The sequence below is a fragment of the Coenobita brevimanus genome, chromosome 95, assembly GCF_032717465.1.
Source record: "Coenobita brevimanus isolate Jiangsu-jjx chromosome 95, ASM3271746v2, whole genome shotgun sequence".
Lineage (NCBI taxonomy): Eukaryota > Metazoa > Arthropoda > Malacostraca > Decapoda > Coenobitidae > Coenobita > Coenobita brevimanus.
In genome coordinates, this window is record NC_137048.1 from 9,400,818 (window position 1) to 9,417,218 (window position 16,401).

Below are 16,401 nucleotides of genomic sequence, written 5' to 3' on the forward strand. Positions count from 1 at the left end.
CAACAGTGAGTAGATGGATCTTCGATCTGCGCGTCCGATGTGCATCACGTTACACTTGTCCAGGCCGAACGGCATTTACCACCAGTCTGACCACTCCTCTGTTGTAGCAGAGTCCTTACTTAATTCCGTGTCCTCAAAGTATGGCGCATTACCTCCTATTTTTGACTCGTTTGCAAATATTGCAGCTCGGCTGACGATGCCCACATCTGTATGATTGATCTGCTAATGGATAGTACTGGTTGTACAACTGAGTTCAGGAGAGGTCCACTTATAAGTGATGTTCGTCAGAGGCATCACCACTGACTATTTTTTTTTTATGTCGGTCAGTAAGCGAAATTTCAATCCATGTAGCTACTTCATCTCAGATGTTATTTAAACAAACATAAGATGAGGTTATGACACACCTATTGTCTGACTTGGCTCATATCTCTAGTCAGGGAAAAAGCAGTCTCGCAGTTTATAATGTACCAGATACTCAGTTCGTACGTCTTTTAACCAAAATCTTCTGCAGGAGTATCCTGTAACTTTTATCAGTATTCAAAGCAAAAATATACACTGCATAATCTCCGGACACACAAGAGGCTTCATTCTCCTGGGATATATCTCTGGTAAAATTTGCCTCCTAAAGATTAGATATGCTAAACCGACCCCATGCCCCACTTTACCCCCGTACAGTTGTTGACTATGCACAGGGGTTTTATTCGCCTCTGAGTCGAGTACAACACTCATGTGAGGGGAGGCTTCGACATACAGTTCTTCTCAACAAGGTGGAGTCAGAGGCTTTTCGTCTTATTAACTCTCCTTCTCTTACTTGCTCCCTTCCACCTCTGTCTCTTGGCCGCACCATTGCATCTTTATCTCTTTCCCGTCGCCACTTCAAGAGTCACTGCTCCTCTGATCCGTCTGAGTGCAACCCTCCACCAGTGTGGTTCGCACATAGCACCCGTCTGGCAGAGAATTCTCATTCCTTTCCTGTCCAGTTTCTACTGCAGTGTTTAACCGTTACTCCCAGTCCTTCCTGGATACAACGAGTCAATCTGGGAGTCTTCCTCTGTCGGTATTTCCTACTGCTCAATACTTCAAGTTTCTTAGACGAAATGAACTGATCTTGAATTTGGCTTGCAGATTTTTTTTTTTCCTTGCAGGGAACAATCTTGCGGCCTTCTGGCCTTTTGTTCCTGCTTCCTGGCAGAAAAGAATGGTATCCCCGAATTTCCGGGGCACGAGTTTTTGTCATGTCAGAATCCTTCCATTAGGTACTTTATTCTTTGGCTCCAGAGTTGTCAGTCACTGTGTTTGTACCTTTATCTATCTATCTATCTATATACTGTATATGTATATAGCATTAGTAATGAACTACGAAGGGTGGAGAATTTCAAATACGATGTATGCAGATGATGCAGTAATGCTTAGAAATTGAGGACGGTATCTTAGCAGATTTGTGCAGTTTTGTTAAAGTCTGTGAGCGCTGAAACAAAATGTAAAGTAATTGTTGTCGAGAGTGAAGGTACTCACAGTGCTACGTGACGATGAACGGAGAGAGACTTGAACTGGTCAGGGAGTTTATGTACTTGGCTGCAATGACAAGGAAGAGATTTGAATGTGCAAAGGAAGAAGAAGACAGCAGAACAGCACAGGGATGGAATGTGTTTTTTGCTGTGAAGGCCTTGTTGGAAACAGAAGTGTGAACTTGGTGGCTATGACAGGTTTGAATGAAGGAATTTTTGTGTCTGTATTAACATCAGGGTAAGAAACTTTGATGTGCCATAAAAAAATAAGTCAGAATGTAAAAAGCGACGGAAATGGGGTTGCTGAGGAATGTGTATGGAGTGTGAAGACTGGAAAGTATAAGAAATAAAGTGGAGTAAAGAAGTCTCTGGGCACCAGAGTCGAATATGGTGTGCTTTTAATGGCATGGTCATGTGAAGAGAATGGGTATGAATAGAGTTGTGAGTGTGAATGTGGGAGGAGGCGTGGTATGCTAACAAGAAGGTAAACACGTATGGGAAATATGTGAAAAGTAAGTTATGGAGGATATTGATGCTAAGGAACTGACCGTGGTTAGAGCTTGATGGACTGACTATAGCTGATATCTGGTATGGGGCACGTAATGTGGATGTGTATACCTGTGGGGCTGAGTCAGGATTCCGATGGCATGGTTGGTGAGCAACTATGAGCGTGATCCATTTAATTGGGAAGACTTTTAGTTGTCTCCTATCAGGTTTTTCATACTCTCTAGACCATACCTCATCCCATCCTGAGGTGGGAGATGAAAATCTGGATGATGATGATGATGATGATAATGGTGATCCTACTGTAGTATTAGTGGTACCCTTCTGGAAGAGTATTTTTCCCTTTATGATGATACCGATGACACCAAATGCTCACTGTTTTAAATTTCGACCCCCCAGACTCGTGTGTTGGTGACGCATGCTGCATGGTTGTTGCCGCAGATGGACAACATTGTGGTGATGGCAAGTGGTAAGGTGGTGGAACAAGGCAAATTTAAGAAACTGATGGCTACTGGGGGACATCTGGCCTCTCTTCTCATTGATCACCTCACCACACATGCTGACCAAGAAGAGGAGGAAGATGGTAGGTGCTCTGAATTTCTACAGTAAACAGAATTGGGAAAAAAAAGGTTAAGACCCTATATCAACAAGAAAGGAGACAAAAAATGATAGAGACTTAGTAGACAGAGAAGGGACAACTTTAAATACAGGTAGAAGTACCATAATGAACTGATGGAACACTGAGGGAGAGACCCTTTAGTATGCATAATCATGTTTTAACAGCTAATTGCATAAGATGCAAAAATGGGCAGGTCTGCTAGACAAATTCAAGCCATTATTTACGGGTCTTAAATGTAGCTCATTTCTGGAGCTGAGGAAAACAATTTTCTTTCCCTGAAGAAGTGACTCTTCCTCGCTTGGAGATTCATGTGTGAGTATAAGTGTGGAAGGCTCTTGGGGTATAAGGTGAGAACTGCGTAGGAGTATTGTTGTTGGAGTGGTTGCTCTTGTGAGAGTCTGAATATATCATATAGAGAACCCCAGCAAGTTGCTAACATGTGAGAATGCATTGTACCCTCTTAAGTATCTGTACTATAGTAGGTTTGATCCTATGTAAGGTGGATTTAGAAGACTGATCTGCTGTCAATATGACCACAAAGCCTCCGTCTTTCTACCAATTGCTAGACGCCCCAATCCCGTAAGGGGTGGGCACAAATAGGTCGCCTCCACATAGCCTGTTCTTTACCGTTTGGCTGCCCTCACTCTAACTCACCCCCTTGTCTCGTATATATCTCCTCTCCAGCAGACCCGTCCCGGGCAGTCATTTTGGCGCTGACGTATAAACACAACAGGACATCTGGTCAGTGATGTCACTTATCAGAGTTGAAGGAAAATGGGTGAAAATTGACGATTTTATGCCCATTTGAAATTTTAGGCCCGACCAACCTGACACTGACCCCCTTACCGGTAACTGGGGGGTGACCCCTCTGATGTAACGAGGCATGTTATAGGATGCACATCTTAAAAATACACATTTAGGTTTTGGGTTCATGTCGATGTGACGGATATTAAAGGAGTTATGGCGAAAAAACGATTTTTACCCTTTCCCTTTTTTTTTTTTTTCTTTACATTTGTTTTGGCCCTACAGCCTGGGCCTTGGCCCAATTTGGCCTAAAACTTAATCAGGTGATCAGAAGGTGGTAGCCCATCATCCCTGTAGTTTTAGTAAAAATCGCACCAGTAGTATTCGCGTAAAGTTGTTGATAGACAGACAGGCAGTCAAACAAACAAACAGACTGAAAACAATACCCGTCCCCGAGCCCTTCCGGAATGGGGACGGATAAATAGTCGTACTTCCTGGAATTTTTTTGAATTATTAATGAGATAATACTGACAGATTATATGTGTATCAAGTACCCGAGCAGGACTGTCATTTACCGATCTGCGGTAACTGCCATATTATGTACGTGCCTGAGACCCATTTACATACACCAACACAGCAGTAGGCTAGTGCTGTATTGTATCGATTATAAAAGTGTAATTTTTTTGAAGGACACGCTGGTGAGTTACCTGAACTGTTTTCAGAATTAAACTGTTTTGATTAAATATGTATTTCTTTCACTCAGTTTTCTAAAGCAAGCTAGCATTGTGGTCCCGGAGTCAAATCATTAGTTTTTAGCTGTGTGGTGGTCAGAATTTCCCTCCTCTGAAGAAAATGAGTTAAAGGAAATACACAGATACTTGCATATTAGCAAAGAGTAAAAATGCTCATTATTTGAAGGAATTATGTTTTAATATTATTTGTTTGTTCACAGTATATACTTGAATTGTCGATCCTTTCTACAAAAATATGAGAGCTTGTTTTTGCTGGGACAGAAACCCACTTTTTTCATTTAGCTAGTGAGTTTGGATGCACCCTTTAGCAAAAGCTGTCAAACCTCTTTTATCCCCACAAAGCCATTAGAAATGGTAGTATGTGAAATTACTGACTGAGAGAACTGAGGAGAGGGTACATAGCTTCATGAATTTAGTTATAATGTCTGAAGTGACATAGAACCTTCTTCCAATGTCCTGTCACCAATACCTTTTGAGGCACTTTTAGAAGGAGGTTCTGCAGCCAGTTCAACACTATGCATGCATTATAAATGGTGACTTGGGGGATCATCTCGAACTCAGAGCCTTATGTCTCATATTCTTGGGGACCGGATCCTCATACCCTTCTTTTTTTCATTTTCCTATTAGTAAAACATTGTTTTACACCTTGCTATGTACGACTGTGTCAGGTATGAACTCCCCTGTAGCTATGGCCATAAGAAAATTGACACCAAGTCTGGCCGGCTTTTATTGTTTGCACTCTGCAGCTCCATGTCAGAAGGTTATGGATCGTTCTGGTTACTGCATCATGATCCTTTGGACCAGTCACTCAGAGGATGAGGATCAGATTGACTGCGGATCAGCGACATTAGTCACAATTTATTCACGACTTACTCTACCAGATGGGTGGCATGAAGGTTGCGGGCCTTCCACACTAAGACATAATATCCTTCATGCCATCAGTAAGGCCCCGGACCCTTACCATTCAACGTCTGAGGTTGCTGACTCTTCCCGGTGAACACCTAGAAATATAACTCCATGGACACCATTCTGGCTTAGGTCTTTTATCAGTCTGATTACTGACCCATGCCTCTTCAGGTTCGGTCATTGTGATACTTCACGTCACTTCTTCTTGCCTTATAGTGGTGTAAGTATATACCTGCAAGTAAAAATCTACTTCTGACTGAAGGGTTAGTGATTTCCATTGGCACTTGCCATCCCCGTGGTCCCTGAACTTTACTGATTTTGGTCTAAATGTTTGTGACGTTTAGTACATATCGAACCTATAGCAGAATGAAGAGACGCTTATTAGCGTCCCACTGGCCCATCAGCCTTACTAGTTTTGTTCAAGAGGTCGCCAGCCTTTACCGGGCTCATATTGGTGAATATGACTGAGATTGGGAGAAAATCAAGTATCCAGTCCTCCCTATTCCTAGTCTGGTAATTTTGATCTACAGCTTAGCAATTAACCCTCATCCCCTCCTAACCTCCTTTTCCTTGTAGGTCGGACATTTGGCTGTGTTCCTGAGCTGCCATATTCCTGAATGGTGAGACTTGCCTGCTTTGGTTAGTCTCGTGCATTTTGCATTCACATGGTTAGTAGCATGCGATGACAAAGTCTTCTTCCACAAGTTGCAGACATAACTGAAGAAGAGCATGAGCTTCACATACCAATCCAAGATGCAGATGAAATACCAATCAACCATTTTTGAGGGCCAGTGTACTGTCACAATTTAAGGAAGTTGATGTGCAGAAGAAGGCCTGTGCCTGTTGTCCAGGCCAGTTGAGTAAGGACAGACACACATTACTACTACCTATGGCATGATCGATGCTATGATGACCAAAACAATGCTTGAATCGTAGATCACTGTTCCTTTTGCTGAGTGTGAGTACCAAATTAAAAGAGCATTGACCATCACCAGTTGCCTGACTCCTAAAGCGACGATGAAGGAAAGTAAAGACGCAACTTACTTCTATGTTGTGAAGATACGACAGGCAGAGATACCAGCCCAGCTATCGACATCCTCCACACAGTCCAGTGGATTGTCATTTTCTTCGAGCAGAAAATGTCCTCTAGAGTTAACATTGGAGTCTCCGATCTTCCTTTTTTTTTTTTTTTTTTTTTTTTTTTTTTTCATGGACACAATACCAATGAACACCTGATGCCAGCCGGTATCCCCAGTCCGCCGACAGTGTTGAGTGTTCTCTGTCCACATGTCACACATTCCAGTGCCATCGACTTCCAGCAACACATTAGTACAACTTACATTAGGGAGGAGACTAGCACCAATTGGACATGGCAGTACCCCCGAATTGAATGGCAAGCTGGTGACAGGCAACACTGAGGATCCCATTTCACCAGCCCTTAGGACTATGTTCCGGCTCACCGTCTACCTTCTTGGATCATTTTAGCGCTGCACTAAGACAGAGAATAGGCCAACATGCTTTCCAAAACATCATTCTCTAGCTGTTTATACCAAATTTCATACAAATTACTCATTATATCTTTTATTGGTATATTATGCATCACAAATATTTAAAAATTATGAAATAAGTGTTCAAATACCATTACTCGGAGTTCCCCAGTCATAAAGCCAATATTGCAAAGGGGATTTTTTAAAGCATCTTTATTTACTTTATCTGCAACAAAACAGTTACAAGACATGTTTAGTGTACATTGACTGTGAACCTGTGAGTGATATTAAATTATATATATATATATATATATATATATATATATATATATATATTAGACTGGTGTGTTCAGGGACTCTCTTTCACATATTGTCAGGTCTAGGGTTACTTTAGAAATCGTTAGAGAAAAAGACTTCTATATTCTTAACCCATCATGGTCAAAGGTTAGATTTGCCATCACTTCTTAGACCAGCTTACGAGAGAGAGAGAGAGAGAGAGAGAGAGAGAGAGAGAGAGAGAGAGAGAGAGAGAGAGGGAGAGGGAGAGGGGAGGAAATGAATGTCTCTACTTCACCTGGTAATGACCAAGCAAGACATACTGAACCACTGTCTGACAATCTCTCTGTTCGTTTGTGCGGTCGTATCATTAATATCTTCTGTTGAACACTGAATCTTCTTCCTCTAAGCCTCACCACCTGTTCCTCACTGACACTTAGCTATACGAGGAGACACATAGCAAACCTTACTCAATCCTCCTATTTTCTTTAAAATTTTTTTTTAGCCAAAGGTGGCTATTCTGTGTATAAACGCAATAACATATTTTCCTCTCGTGTCCCTGATCTTCAGTCCTATGAAATTCTCCATACTCAGGCCTTGCCTGTCCTGTCATTCTCTGACTGCATATATCTTTGCTGTGACTGAGCCCTTAATTTTACCCATTAGATAAAACACTACGACTATCGTACTTCGAAGATGGAACACATTCTTTCCACTCCTCCTTTCTCTGAAATTTCCATTTTCGTCTCGCTCAATGATCCCCATAGTGTAGAGCAGCTTGTACAGCACCCGTCCTGTATGGCTAATCATCTTGGACTGAGTTCCAACATACCTGATCTTTTCCTTAGAAGTAATCCCACTTCTTACTCTGTCAACCATTTTTCTCCGTTGGGCTCCATTGATCACAATCGTATTACCTTAACTTTTCCTATCGGTCCAGTTTGACCTGTGGACATTCTCAAGAAATGGCACCTTGCAGCTGCAGAATGAGTAAGCAGTACATTTTTTTTTCACTGGAATGATTAATGTTTTCATGGTCAAGATCTATATGAATGTCTAAACGCATTATGAACATTCTTCTCTCGAGGCATGGAAGCATATATTCCTTTCTCTTACCCTTTTGACTAATGCAAAAAAAAAAAAAGTTTAACCACATCGTAGAAGAGGACTAGAAAATGTACCTACGCCAACCCACCCCTAAATCTCATCTGTTTTATGCTTCTTTCCAGAATCGTGCTAACTCTATTCTTTCCAGTAGTAAGAAGAAATTCAGTCATACTAACTGCTTTGGACTCTCTGACTCTAAATCTTCCTGCTCCTTCTGGCACCTTCCTTTCTGGTCGTTCTATAGCCGCTGTTGTAGACGGTCATCGTTCTTCTCCTAGATCTTTCAACAGTGGTGTTCCTCAGGGCTCTGTCCTATCGCCAACTCACTTCCTTTTATTCATCAATGATCTTCTAAGCTGTACATCTAACCCTATCCACTCATACGCTGATGACTCCACCCTTCACCTTTCCATTCGGTTCCCGCAACGCCCATCTCAACAGTTACTTCAACAAACAAGGGATGAGGCTATGGCACACCTAATGTCTGACTTGGCTCGTATCTCTGACTGGGGTAAAAATAATATGGTTGTTTTTAATGACATCTAATTCTCAGTTCTTACGCCTATCAACCCGACAAAGTCTTCCACAGGTATACCCGCTAATGTTTAAAAATATTCAGCTTAATCCTGCATCATCCTTGAACATGCTTGGGGTTTCATTTACTCGGGACTTATCTTGGAAAGATCATATTACATCTCTTGTAAAATCTGCTTCCAAGAGATTGGGTGTGCTAAGCCGACTCCTCTCTTTCTTTACCCCTGCACAATTGTTGACTCTATACAGGGGTTTTATCCGCCCCTATGTGGAGTACAACTCTCATGTGTGGGGAGGCTCCCCACATACAGCTTTTCTCAATAGGGTGGAGTCAAAGGCTTTTCGTCTCATTAACTCTACTCCTCTTACTGACTCCCTTCAACCTCTGTCTTTTCGCCGCACTGTTGCATCTTTATCTCTTTTCTATCGCTACTTTAATGGTCACTGCTCCTCTGAACTCTGCTTGCATTCCTCCACCTCTATGACGGGCACGTAGCACCCGTCTGGCAGCAAACTCTCATCCCTTTTCTGTCCAACTCTCTAATGCAAGAGTTAATCGTTTCTCCCAGTCTTTCATTTATGCAACAGGTCAGCTCTGGAACTGTCTCCCTGTCTCCCTCTGTCTGTATTTCCTGCTGCCTATGATCTCCAGTCTTTCAAACGCAGTGTATCCAGGCATCTCAAAATGATCGGATCTTGAATTTGGCTCTCTGTTGTATTTTGTTTTTCTCTTGGAGGGAACTGTTACTGCGGGCTCATGGCCTTTGGTTCCTTCTTCCTCGCATTAAAAAAAAATACTTGCCAAAAATAACTTTCTACCAACTGTAGTTCCTCCTCCTCCTCCTCCTCCTTTTCCTTTTTCCGTGCTGATGGTTCTGTAATTTTTTTTTTCTACTGATGAGACAAAGCTCTCTGCCCAGACTTCCACATCCACTTTGGATGATTCCCGTGCTATCCTTCCTTCTCCTTCCTCTCTCTGACTTCCACTTGTCTGACATTAATATGTCAGCAGATGTATTTTCTGTCCTCACTGGCCTCAGTGCTAATAAGGCGTCTGAGCCTGATGGGGTCCTTCCTGTTGTTCTCAAGGACTGTGCTGACACTTCGCTTAGCCTCTTTCGCCTCTGTCTGTCAACCTGTACCTCTCCTTCTTGCTGAAAGTGTTGTCCTTCAGCCTGTCCCAAAAGAGGGTGACCGTTACCAACCTTGTAATTATCGCCCGATTGCGTTAATATCTTGTCTTTCCAAACTGTTTGAACCTGGTCCAAACAGAACAATTTTGAAGCACCTTTCCTAACATACAGTAACTCTTCCACTCGTCATTATAAGTTCCGCAAGGGATGCTCCACTGGCGATCTTCTGACCTTTATATCTGACTCGTCATCCTTCTTTCGGGACTTAAGCGAGAGCTTTGCCATTGCACTTGGCCCTTCAAAGACCTTATGTCATAGGATCACTAGGGTCACTTTGGTGTGGGTGGGAGAGAAGTAAAGCTTTTCTAACAATGTATACGAAGTTGGGCCATTTAAACAAGATATTGAGTGAGGGACGTGAATTGCCTGTCATTCCTCCTTACATTCTTACTTGTTTGTCTGTCCTTTAGCTATTTCTGTTTAGTTATGGTTTTAACACTTAAGCTTACATTGTTTTCTTTCCCCTAACCCTCCAAGTTCAGGTTTAGCTCATTGTCTTATTTCCTTTAGAAATTCAATTTCCAGGCAAGAAATGAGATAATATGTACTGTACAAATGACCGAAATAAGAACGTGGGAAGGTTAAGAGCCTACTGCAGTGATGGTGTCTGTCGGTGAGATATCGATGATAGCTGTCACTATAGTATAGTAATTGTTGTTTTAATCCTCTTTAAACCTCTGTCTTCTCGACACACTGTTGCATGTTTATCCCTTTTCCATCACTGCTTCAATGGTCACTGCTTCTCTGAACCGTCTGCCTGCATCCCTCCACCATTACGGTGTTTGTATAAAACCGTCTAACATCAGACTCATCCCTTTTCTGTCCAACTCTGTAATGCAAGAGGTAACTGTTACTACCAGTCCTCCATCTATGCGACAGTTCAGCTCTGGAACTGTCTCCTTCTGTCTGTATATCCTACTGCCTGTGACCTCTAGTCTTTCAAACGCAGTGTATCCAGGCATCTCGAAATGAATGGATCTTGAATTTGACTCTATTATCTGTTTCTTTTTTTTTCTTAGACGGAGCAGTTTTCCGGGCTCCTGGCCTTTGGATCGTGCATTGTTCCATATATATATATATATATATATATATATATATATATATATATATATATATATATATATATATATAATTATTACTCATGGGAGACTTCAATGCAAAAGTTGGAAAATCAAAAACTGGAGAAGCATGTATGGGAAAATTTGGAGTGGGAGAAAGGAAAGAAAGAAGAGAAATGATGGTAAACGTTGCAGAAATGTTTAACATGAGAATAATGAACACATTCTTTCACAAAAGAACAGGGAGAAATGGACCTGGAGAATCCCAAATGGAGAAACAAAGAATGAAATCGACTTCATTATAGCAAATAAGAATAACACAATCACAAACGTCACAGTTATCAACAAAGTAAATATTGGAAGTGACCATAGAATGGTGGGTTGCACAGCAAGATTCAATTTCAAAAGTGAAAGAAAGAAGATGATTAAAGACAAAAAGATATGCCCAATAAAAGTTAGCGAAAACAAAGCAGTTTTTCAGTTGGAAATAAGGAACAGATTTCAGGCACTCAGTTATGCTGAGTGTGACACTGATGAGTTGAATGACAAACTAACAAAAGTCCTAAAAGAATCAGCAGAGGTAGTAGGAAAACCTAATACAACCAAAGACGGGAAGTATTCAGAGAAGACACTTGAGCTTATGAAAAAAAAGAAGGGTAATGAAAGTAAAAACAAAGAAAGATGAAACAGAACTAGCGGAATTAAACAAGCTTATCAACAAAAGACAAAGAGAAGAAAAAAGAGAAACATGCATCAAATCAAAGAAACCATCAAAAAAGGAAATAGTCTGAAACAGGTAAGAAATAAAATGGCACTTGGAAAGCAACAAATTACATCACTAAAAGACAAATACGGTGAAGCCATTAAATGCAGAGATATGATTCTGAAGCGAGTTGAAGATTTCTACAAAGAACTGTATGCATCAAAGACAGTAGTACCAATAGCTAACTTTTCTGTTGACACAAGTGAAATACTTGAGGTAACACCAGACGAAGTAAATATTTCTCTTAAAAACATGAAAAGAGGGAAGACTCCGGGAGAAGATGGAATAGTAGCAGATTTACTGTTGGATGCAGGAGCAGAAGTACAAAATAGGCTTGCTCACTTATTTACCAAATGTATAAAACACAAGAAAATTCCCAAAACATGTAATGCAATAGTTATTCTACTTTATAAAAAAGGCGACTCAAAAGACCTTAGTAACTATCGACCCATTAGCTTGCTATATATATATATATATATATATATATATATATATATATATATATATATATATATATATATATATATATATATATTGTTACATAGCCTATGATTTCATCATCCTTTGTATAATTCTAACGTACAGTATGCTGCATGTTTGATCACGATTCGCCTCGTGGCTTCCATAGTGACCAAGCTTCCGTGTTCTACCTCACTCCCCCCTTCTCCTCCCTTATAGTAGAGTAAGTCGTTCTTTCTGTTGTTCAGAGCAGGAGTGTCAACTCTTTGTCCCCTATGGCTTCATTTGCGCGTCCTTCTTACAAGTTGTATCAAGCTCTGCCGGCCCCTATATAATGAGCTCAGTCTCTGCATTAATTGCCACTTAGATCTACTCCTCATTTTGTTCACATCTCTGTCCTCCCCTGTACAGTTGTTATTATTTTTGTGAGTGCTCAGGAAGTCTCCAACCATCTAGCTGCTGTGTAATTTGAGTATAAGTGTCATTACATTTTTTCCTGTACAGTATAGCATAAGGTGTTAATTCGTAGGCCTGGTAAAGTTTTTGTGATTAATGTAAAGTTTTGCTGTCAGCCAGTAGTAATAATATTTTGTATCTGTAATAATATATCTTGCTTTAACTGAGCATTATCCGGTTTTCTCATTTTATCAGGGCTGACTTAGATAAATTTACACTTGCTAATTTCGTGTTAATAGAGGCTATTGCAGTTAACCATATATTTAACCTGTTTTTTGCCATTACATTATCCTTATGAATCCTGAATGTTTAGTTGTTAGTTTGAGCATTAAACTTTAACTTGTAATTTTACCTAACTCTTTTGTTTTGAACCTGGAACTTTGCGGGACAGTAGTGATTTTTAGTATTCTCACTTGAAGTGTTCATTATCTCTCTCTGTTCCGTAACATAAATTTGGCGACCTCTTATCAGGATATTCAGGATATTATCATAAGGATATTGCTTGATATTTTGTGACTGTGATTTATTCATGATGTCTACTACTACTACGCTTGATGAAGCCAAAGATTTTTTGTCAAATGTGCAAATAGTGTGTGATGTAGAAAACAGAACAAAGAATGAACTCAAGCTTGTTGCTCAAAAATTGGGAATTGCTGTTCGCTCTCATCATTCTAAAGATCAAATTGTTGACATGATTAATGAAAGCTTGTTTAATGTAACTCCTCCAGAGGAGCAAACGCAGATGGAAATAGCTAAGTTACAGCTAGCCCTGCAGGAGGCTCGTGCTAAGGAGGCTGAGTTTCAGGCAAATCCTAAGGAGGCTGAGTTTCAGGCAAATGCTAAGGAGGCTGAGTTTCAGGCTCGTGCTAAGGAGGCTGAGTTTCAGGCACAAGTTGAACTTGCAAGGATTCAGGCAGACCATGAGTATCGCATGAAACAAGGTGGAACTGGATCATCTAGCTCTGATGATATTGATGTGGCTAAAAATGTTCAACTTGTCCCTCCTTTTAATGAATCTGATTTAACAAAGTATTTTCAGCTGTTTGAGAGGGTAGCTACAGGTTTTAATTGGCCCATAAAGCATTGGCCAGTACTCCTTTAAACTGTTCTCACTGGTAAAGCTCAAGTAACTTATGCATCTTTGCCTCAGGATCAATCTGATAATTTTGATGTAGTCAAGAACTTGATTCTTAAGGCCTATGAGCTTGTTCCTGAAGCCTATGGAGTTATATTTAGGACAACTTATAAGCAAGATAAGCAATCCCATGTTCAGTATGCAAAAATCAAAGAAGATCTGTTAGAGCAGTGGTTAAATTCTAAGAATGTAAATTCTGATTTTGATAAATTTAAGCAGATGATTTTGCTGGAGGACTTCAAAAGGTGTATTAATAAAGATGTAAGCCTATATCCTGATGAGAAAAGAATAGATAATTTGTCTGATGCTGCAGTTTTAGCTGATGAATATGTTCTCACTCACAAGAGATATTCTAAAGAAAAAAGGAAAGCTGAGAGTAAGTACGTTGCCTCTCCTCAGAGTACAGGTAACAGGAAAGAGAATAAAGATGATGTTCCTCAGGAAGTAAATACCAGCTCCACCTCTAGATTTCAGAAAAGTAAATGTACTTATTGTAGTAAGCTTGGTCATACTCTGGAGAAATGTTTCAGAAGACAGCGTGATGTGAACAAAAAGGAGTCTTTAAATATTCAGTCAATTGGTCTAGTGTCCACCCTTGAGAGTTCCCAGAATTCTTTAACCGAGTTAACTGAACCTGCTTTGAGGGGTAAATTAAATTTTCATGATGAAGCTCCTCTTTTGAGCAGTAACGTGGGTGACACTCTCAAGAGTTCATGTGCTAATTTCCTGTCTGAAGGTTTTGTCAGTCCTCTGGACAGTAATGACAGAAAATCAGTTAAAATATATCGTGATACAGGTGCTTGCCAATTCCTTATGCTGACCAGTGTTCTAGGCTCTAATGTTAATTCCTCTGATGAACCTGTAATCTTACAAGGTGTAGGGAATAATTACTTCTCTGTCCCTCTGTGCAGAGTGAATTTAGAGTCTGGTTTTGTTAATGGTTCCGTTATGGTTGGGTTGGTTGAGACACTCCCAATGTCAGGTGTAACTTTCTTACTTGGAAATGATATTGGTGGAAGTCAAGTGTGTCCAGCTCCTCAGTTGTCTAGTGAACCAGTGACTGCGACCCAGGATTGTGATATCCCTGACGTGTTCTCTGCATGTGCTGTCACTAGGGCTAAGTCTAAAGTTACTGGTGACTTAGAGGATAATGATGATGATGATGTTATCCTAGCTGACACTTTTCTTGCTAATTTGGACCACTCACCAGATGAGGCAGTACCCTGTAGTGTTGATAATTTGTCTCGTCAAGAGTTGGTTGAGTTGCAGGTTGCTGACCCTGAGTTGAAAGGTCTAGCTAACTCTGCTTGCAGTGAGGAGGTCAGCTGGTGCTTCTACTTGTTATTATATAAAGTCAGGAGTACTTATGAGGAAGTAGAGACCCCCAACAGCATCAGCCGACTGTGAATAGGAGGTTGTACATCAAGTTGTCATCCCTCGTGTTTGTAGGCAGGATATCATTAGAGTGGCTCATGATTCCAGTTTGGCAGGACACCTTGGAGTGAGGAAGATTGTGGCACGCATTTTGAAACACTTCCACTGGCCAGGTATCTTCAGAGATGTTTCCTGGTATTGTAAGTCTTGTCACACCTGTCAAGTTGTGGGGAAGTGTAATCAGACCGAAAAGGTTGCACCTCTAGTTCCCATTCTTCCTTTTGAGGCGCCATTCACCCGTGTGTTGGTGGATATTGTGGGCCCTCTTCCTAAGACTTCTTCAGGATTTTCTTACGTGTTGACCCTGATTGATATGGCTACTCGTTATCCTGAAGCCATTCCACTTAGAAATATCTCAGCAAAGAACGTGGTTAAGGAAATGCTAGGGTTCTTCACCAAGTTTGGTCTGCCCAAGGAGGTACAGTCAGACCGGGGAAGTAATTTCATGTCAAATGTTTTCAAGCAGTCTCTGAAAGAGTTGGGCATCACCCAGATCACGTCTTCAGCTTACCATCCCCAGACCCAAGGAGTGTTGGAGAGATATCATCAAACACTCAAATCGATGCTCAAGAAATACTGTTTGAAACATCAGAAAGACTGGGATAAAGGTCTTCCATTCGTTGTATTTGCCGCAAGAGAATCTCCAAATGAATCACTGGGCTTCTCACCCTTTGAACTACTGTTTGACCATGAAGTAAGAGGACCCCTTAAGCTACTCAAGAAATGCTGACTGTCGGAGGAAGATGACGTCAACCTGCTGGAGTATGTGATGAAGTTCAAAGAACGGCTGTCCACTGCTTTACAGCTGGCGAGAGAGAATTTAGGAGCTGCTCAGGAGAAGATGAAGACTTGGTATGATAAGAGGTCCAGGTTACGCCACTTTCAGCCAGGAGATCAGGTTTTGATTCTGCTACCGGTGCATGGGCAACCTCTTCAAGCCAAGTTTAGTGGTCCTTATTTCGTGGAGAAGAAACTCAGTGATGTCAACTATGTCATCGCCACACCAGATCATAGAAAGAACAAGCAACTTTGTCACATCAACATGCTAAAGTTATATCACAGGCGGGACGAAAATAACCCAGTCTGCACTGTAGCTGTTCCACCCGAGTCTGCAAGTGAAGTTCTCCCATGCGGCATGAGCCTGAGTGATAGTTTGGGGAAGAATCCTGATATCATGAATGATCTCCAGACTAAGCTTTCTCATCTAGCTCCCGAGGAAAGGCAGGAGTTTTCGGCATTACTGCAGGAGTACTCGCAATTGTTCCGTGCCACTCCAGGAAGAACCACTGTGTTGATGCATGATGTCGTGTTGGAGACGCAATTAAACTGCCTCCTTACTGTGTGAACCCAGTGAAAGTTCCTCTCATCCAGAGGGAACTTGGCTACCTGTTGGACCACAAGATGATTGAGCCCTGTCAGAGCGAGTGGAGTTCTCCTGTCACTCTAGTCCCTAAGCCAGGTGGGTC

The 16,401-nt window shown here is 41.2% G+C and overlaps 1 protein-coding gene across 1 annotated transcript in view; it reads left to right on the plus strand.

Annotated features, from left to right (window-relative positions):
- Positions 1 to 16,401, plus strand: part of LOC145413230 (multidrug resistance-associated protein 1-like) — a 682,216-nt gene that overhangs the window by 393,160 nt on the left and 272,655 nt on the right. Inside the window, exon 14 of the mRNA XM_080282961.1 lies at positions 2,412 to 2,595. Coding sequence (XP_080139087.1) covers positions 2,412 to 2,595 — 184 coding nt within the window. The remainder of the gene's footprint in view (positions 1 to 2,411; positions 2,596 to 16,401) is intronic.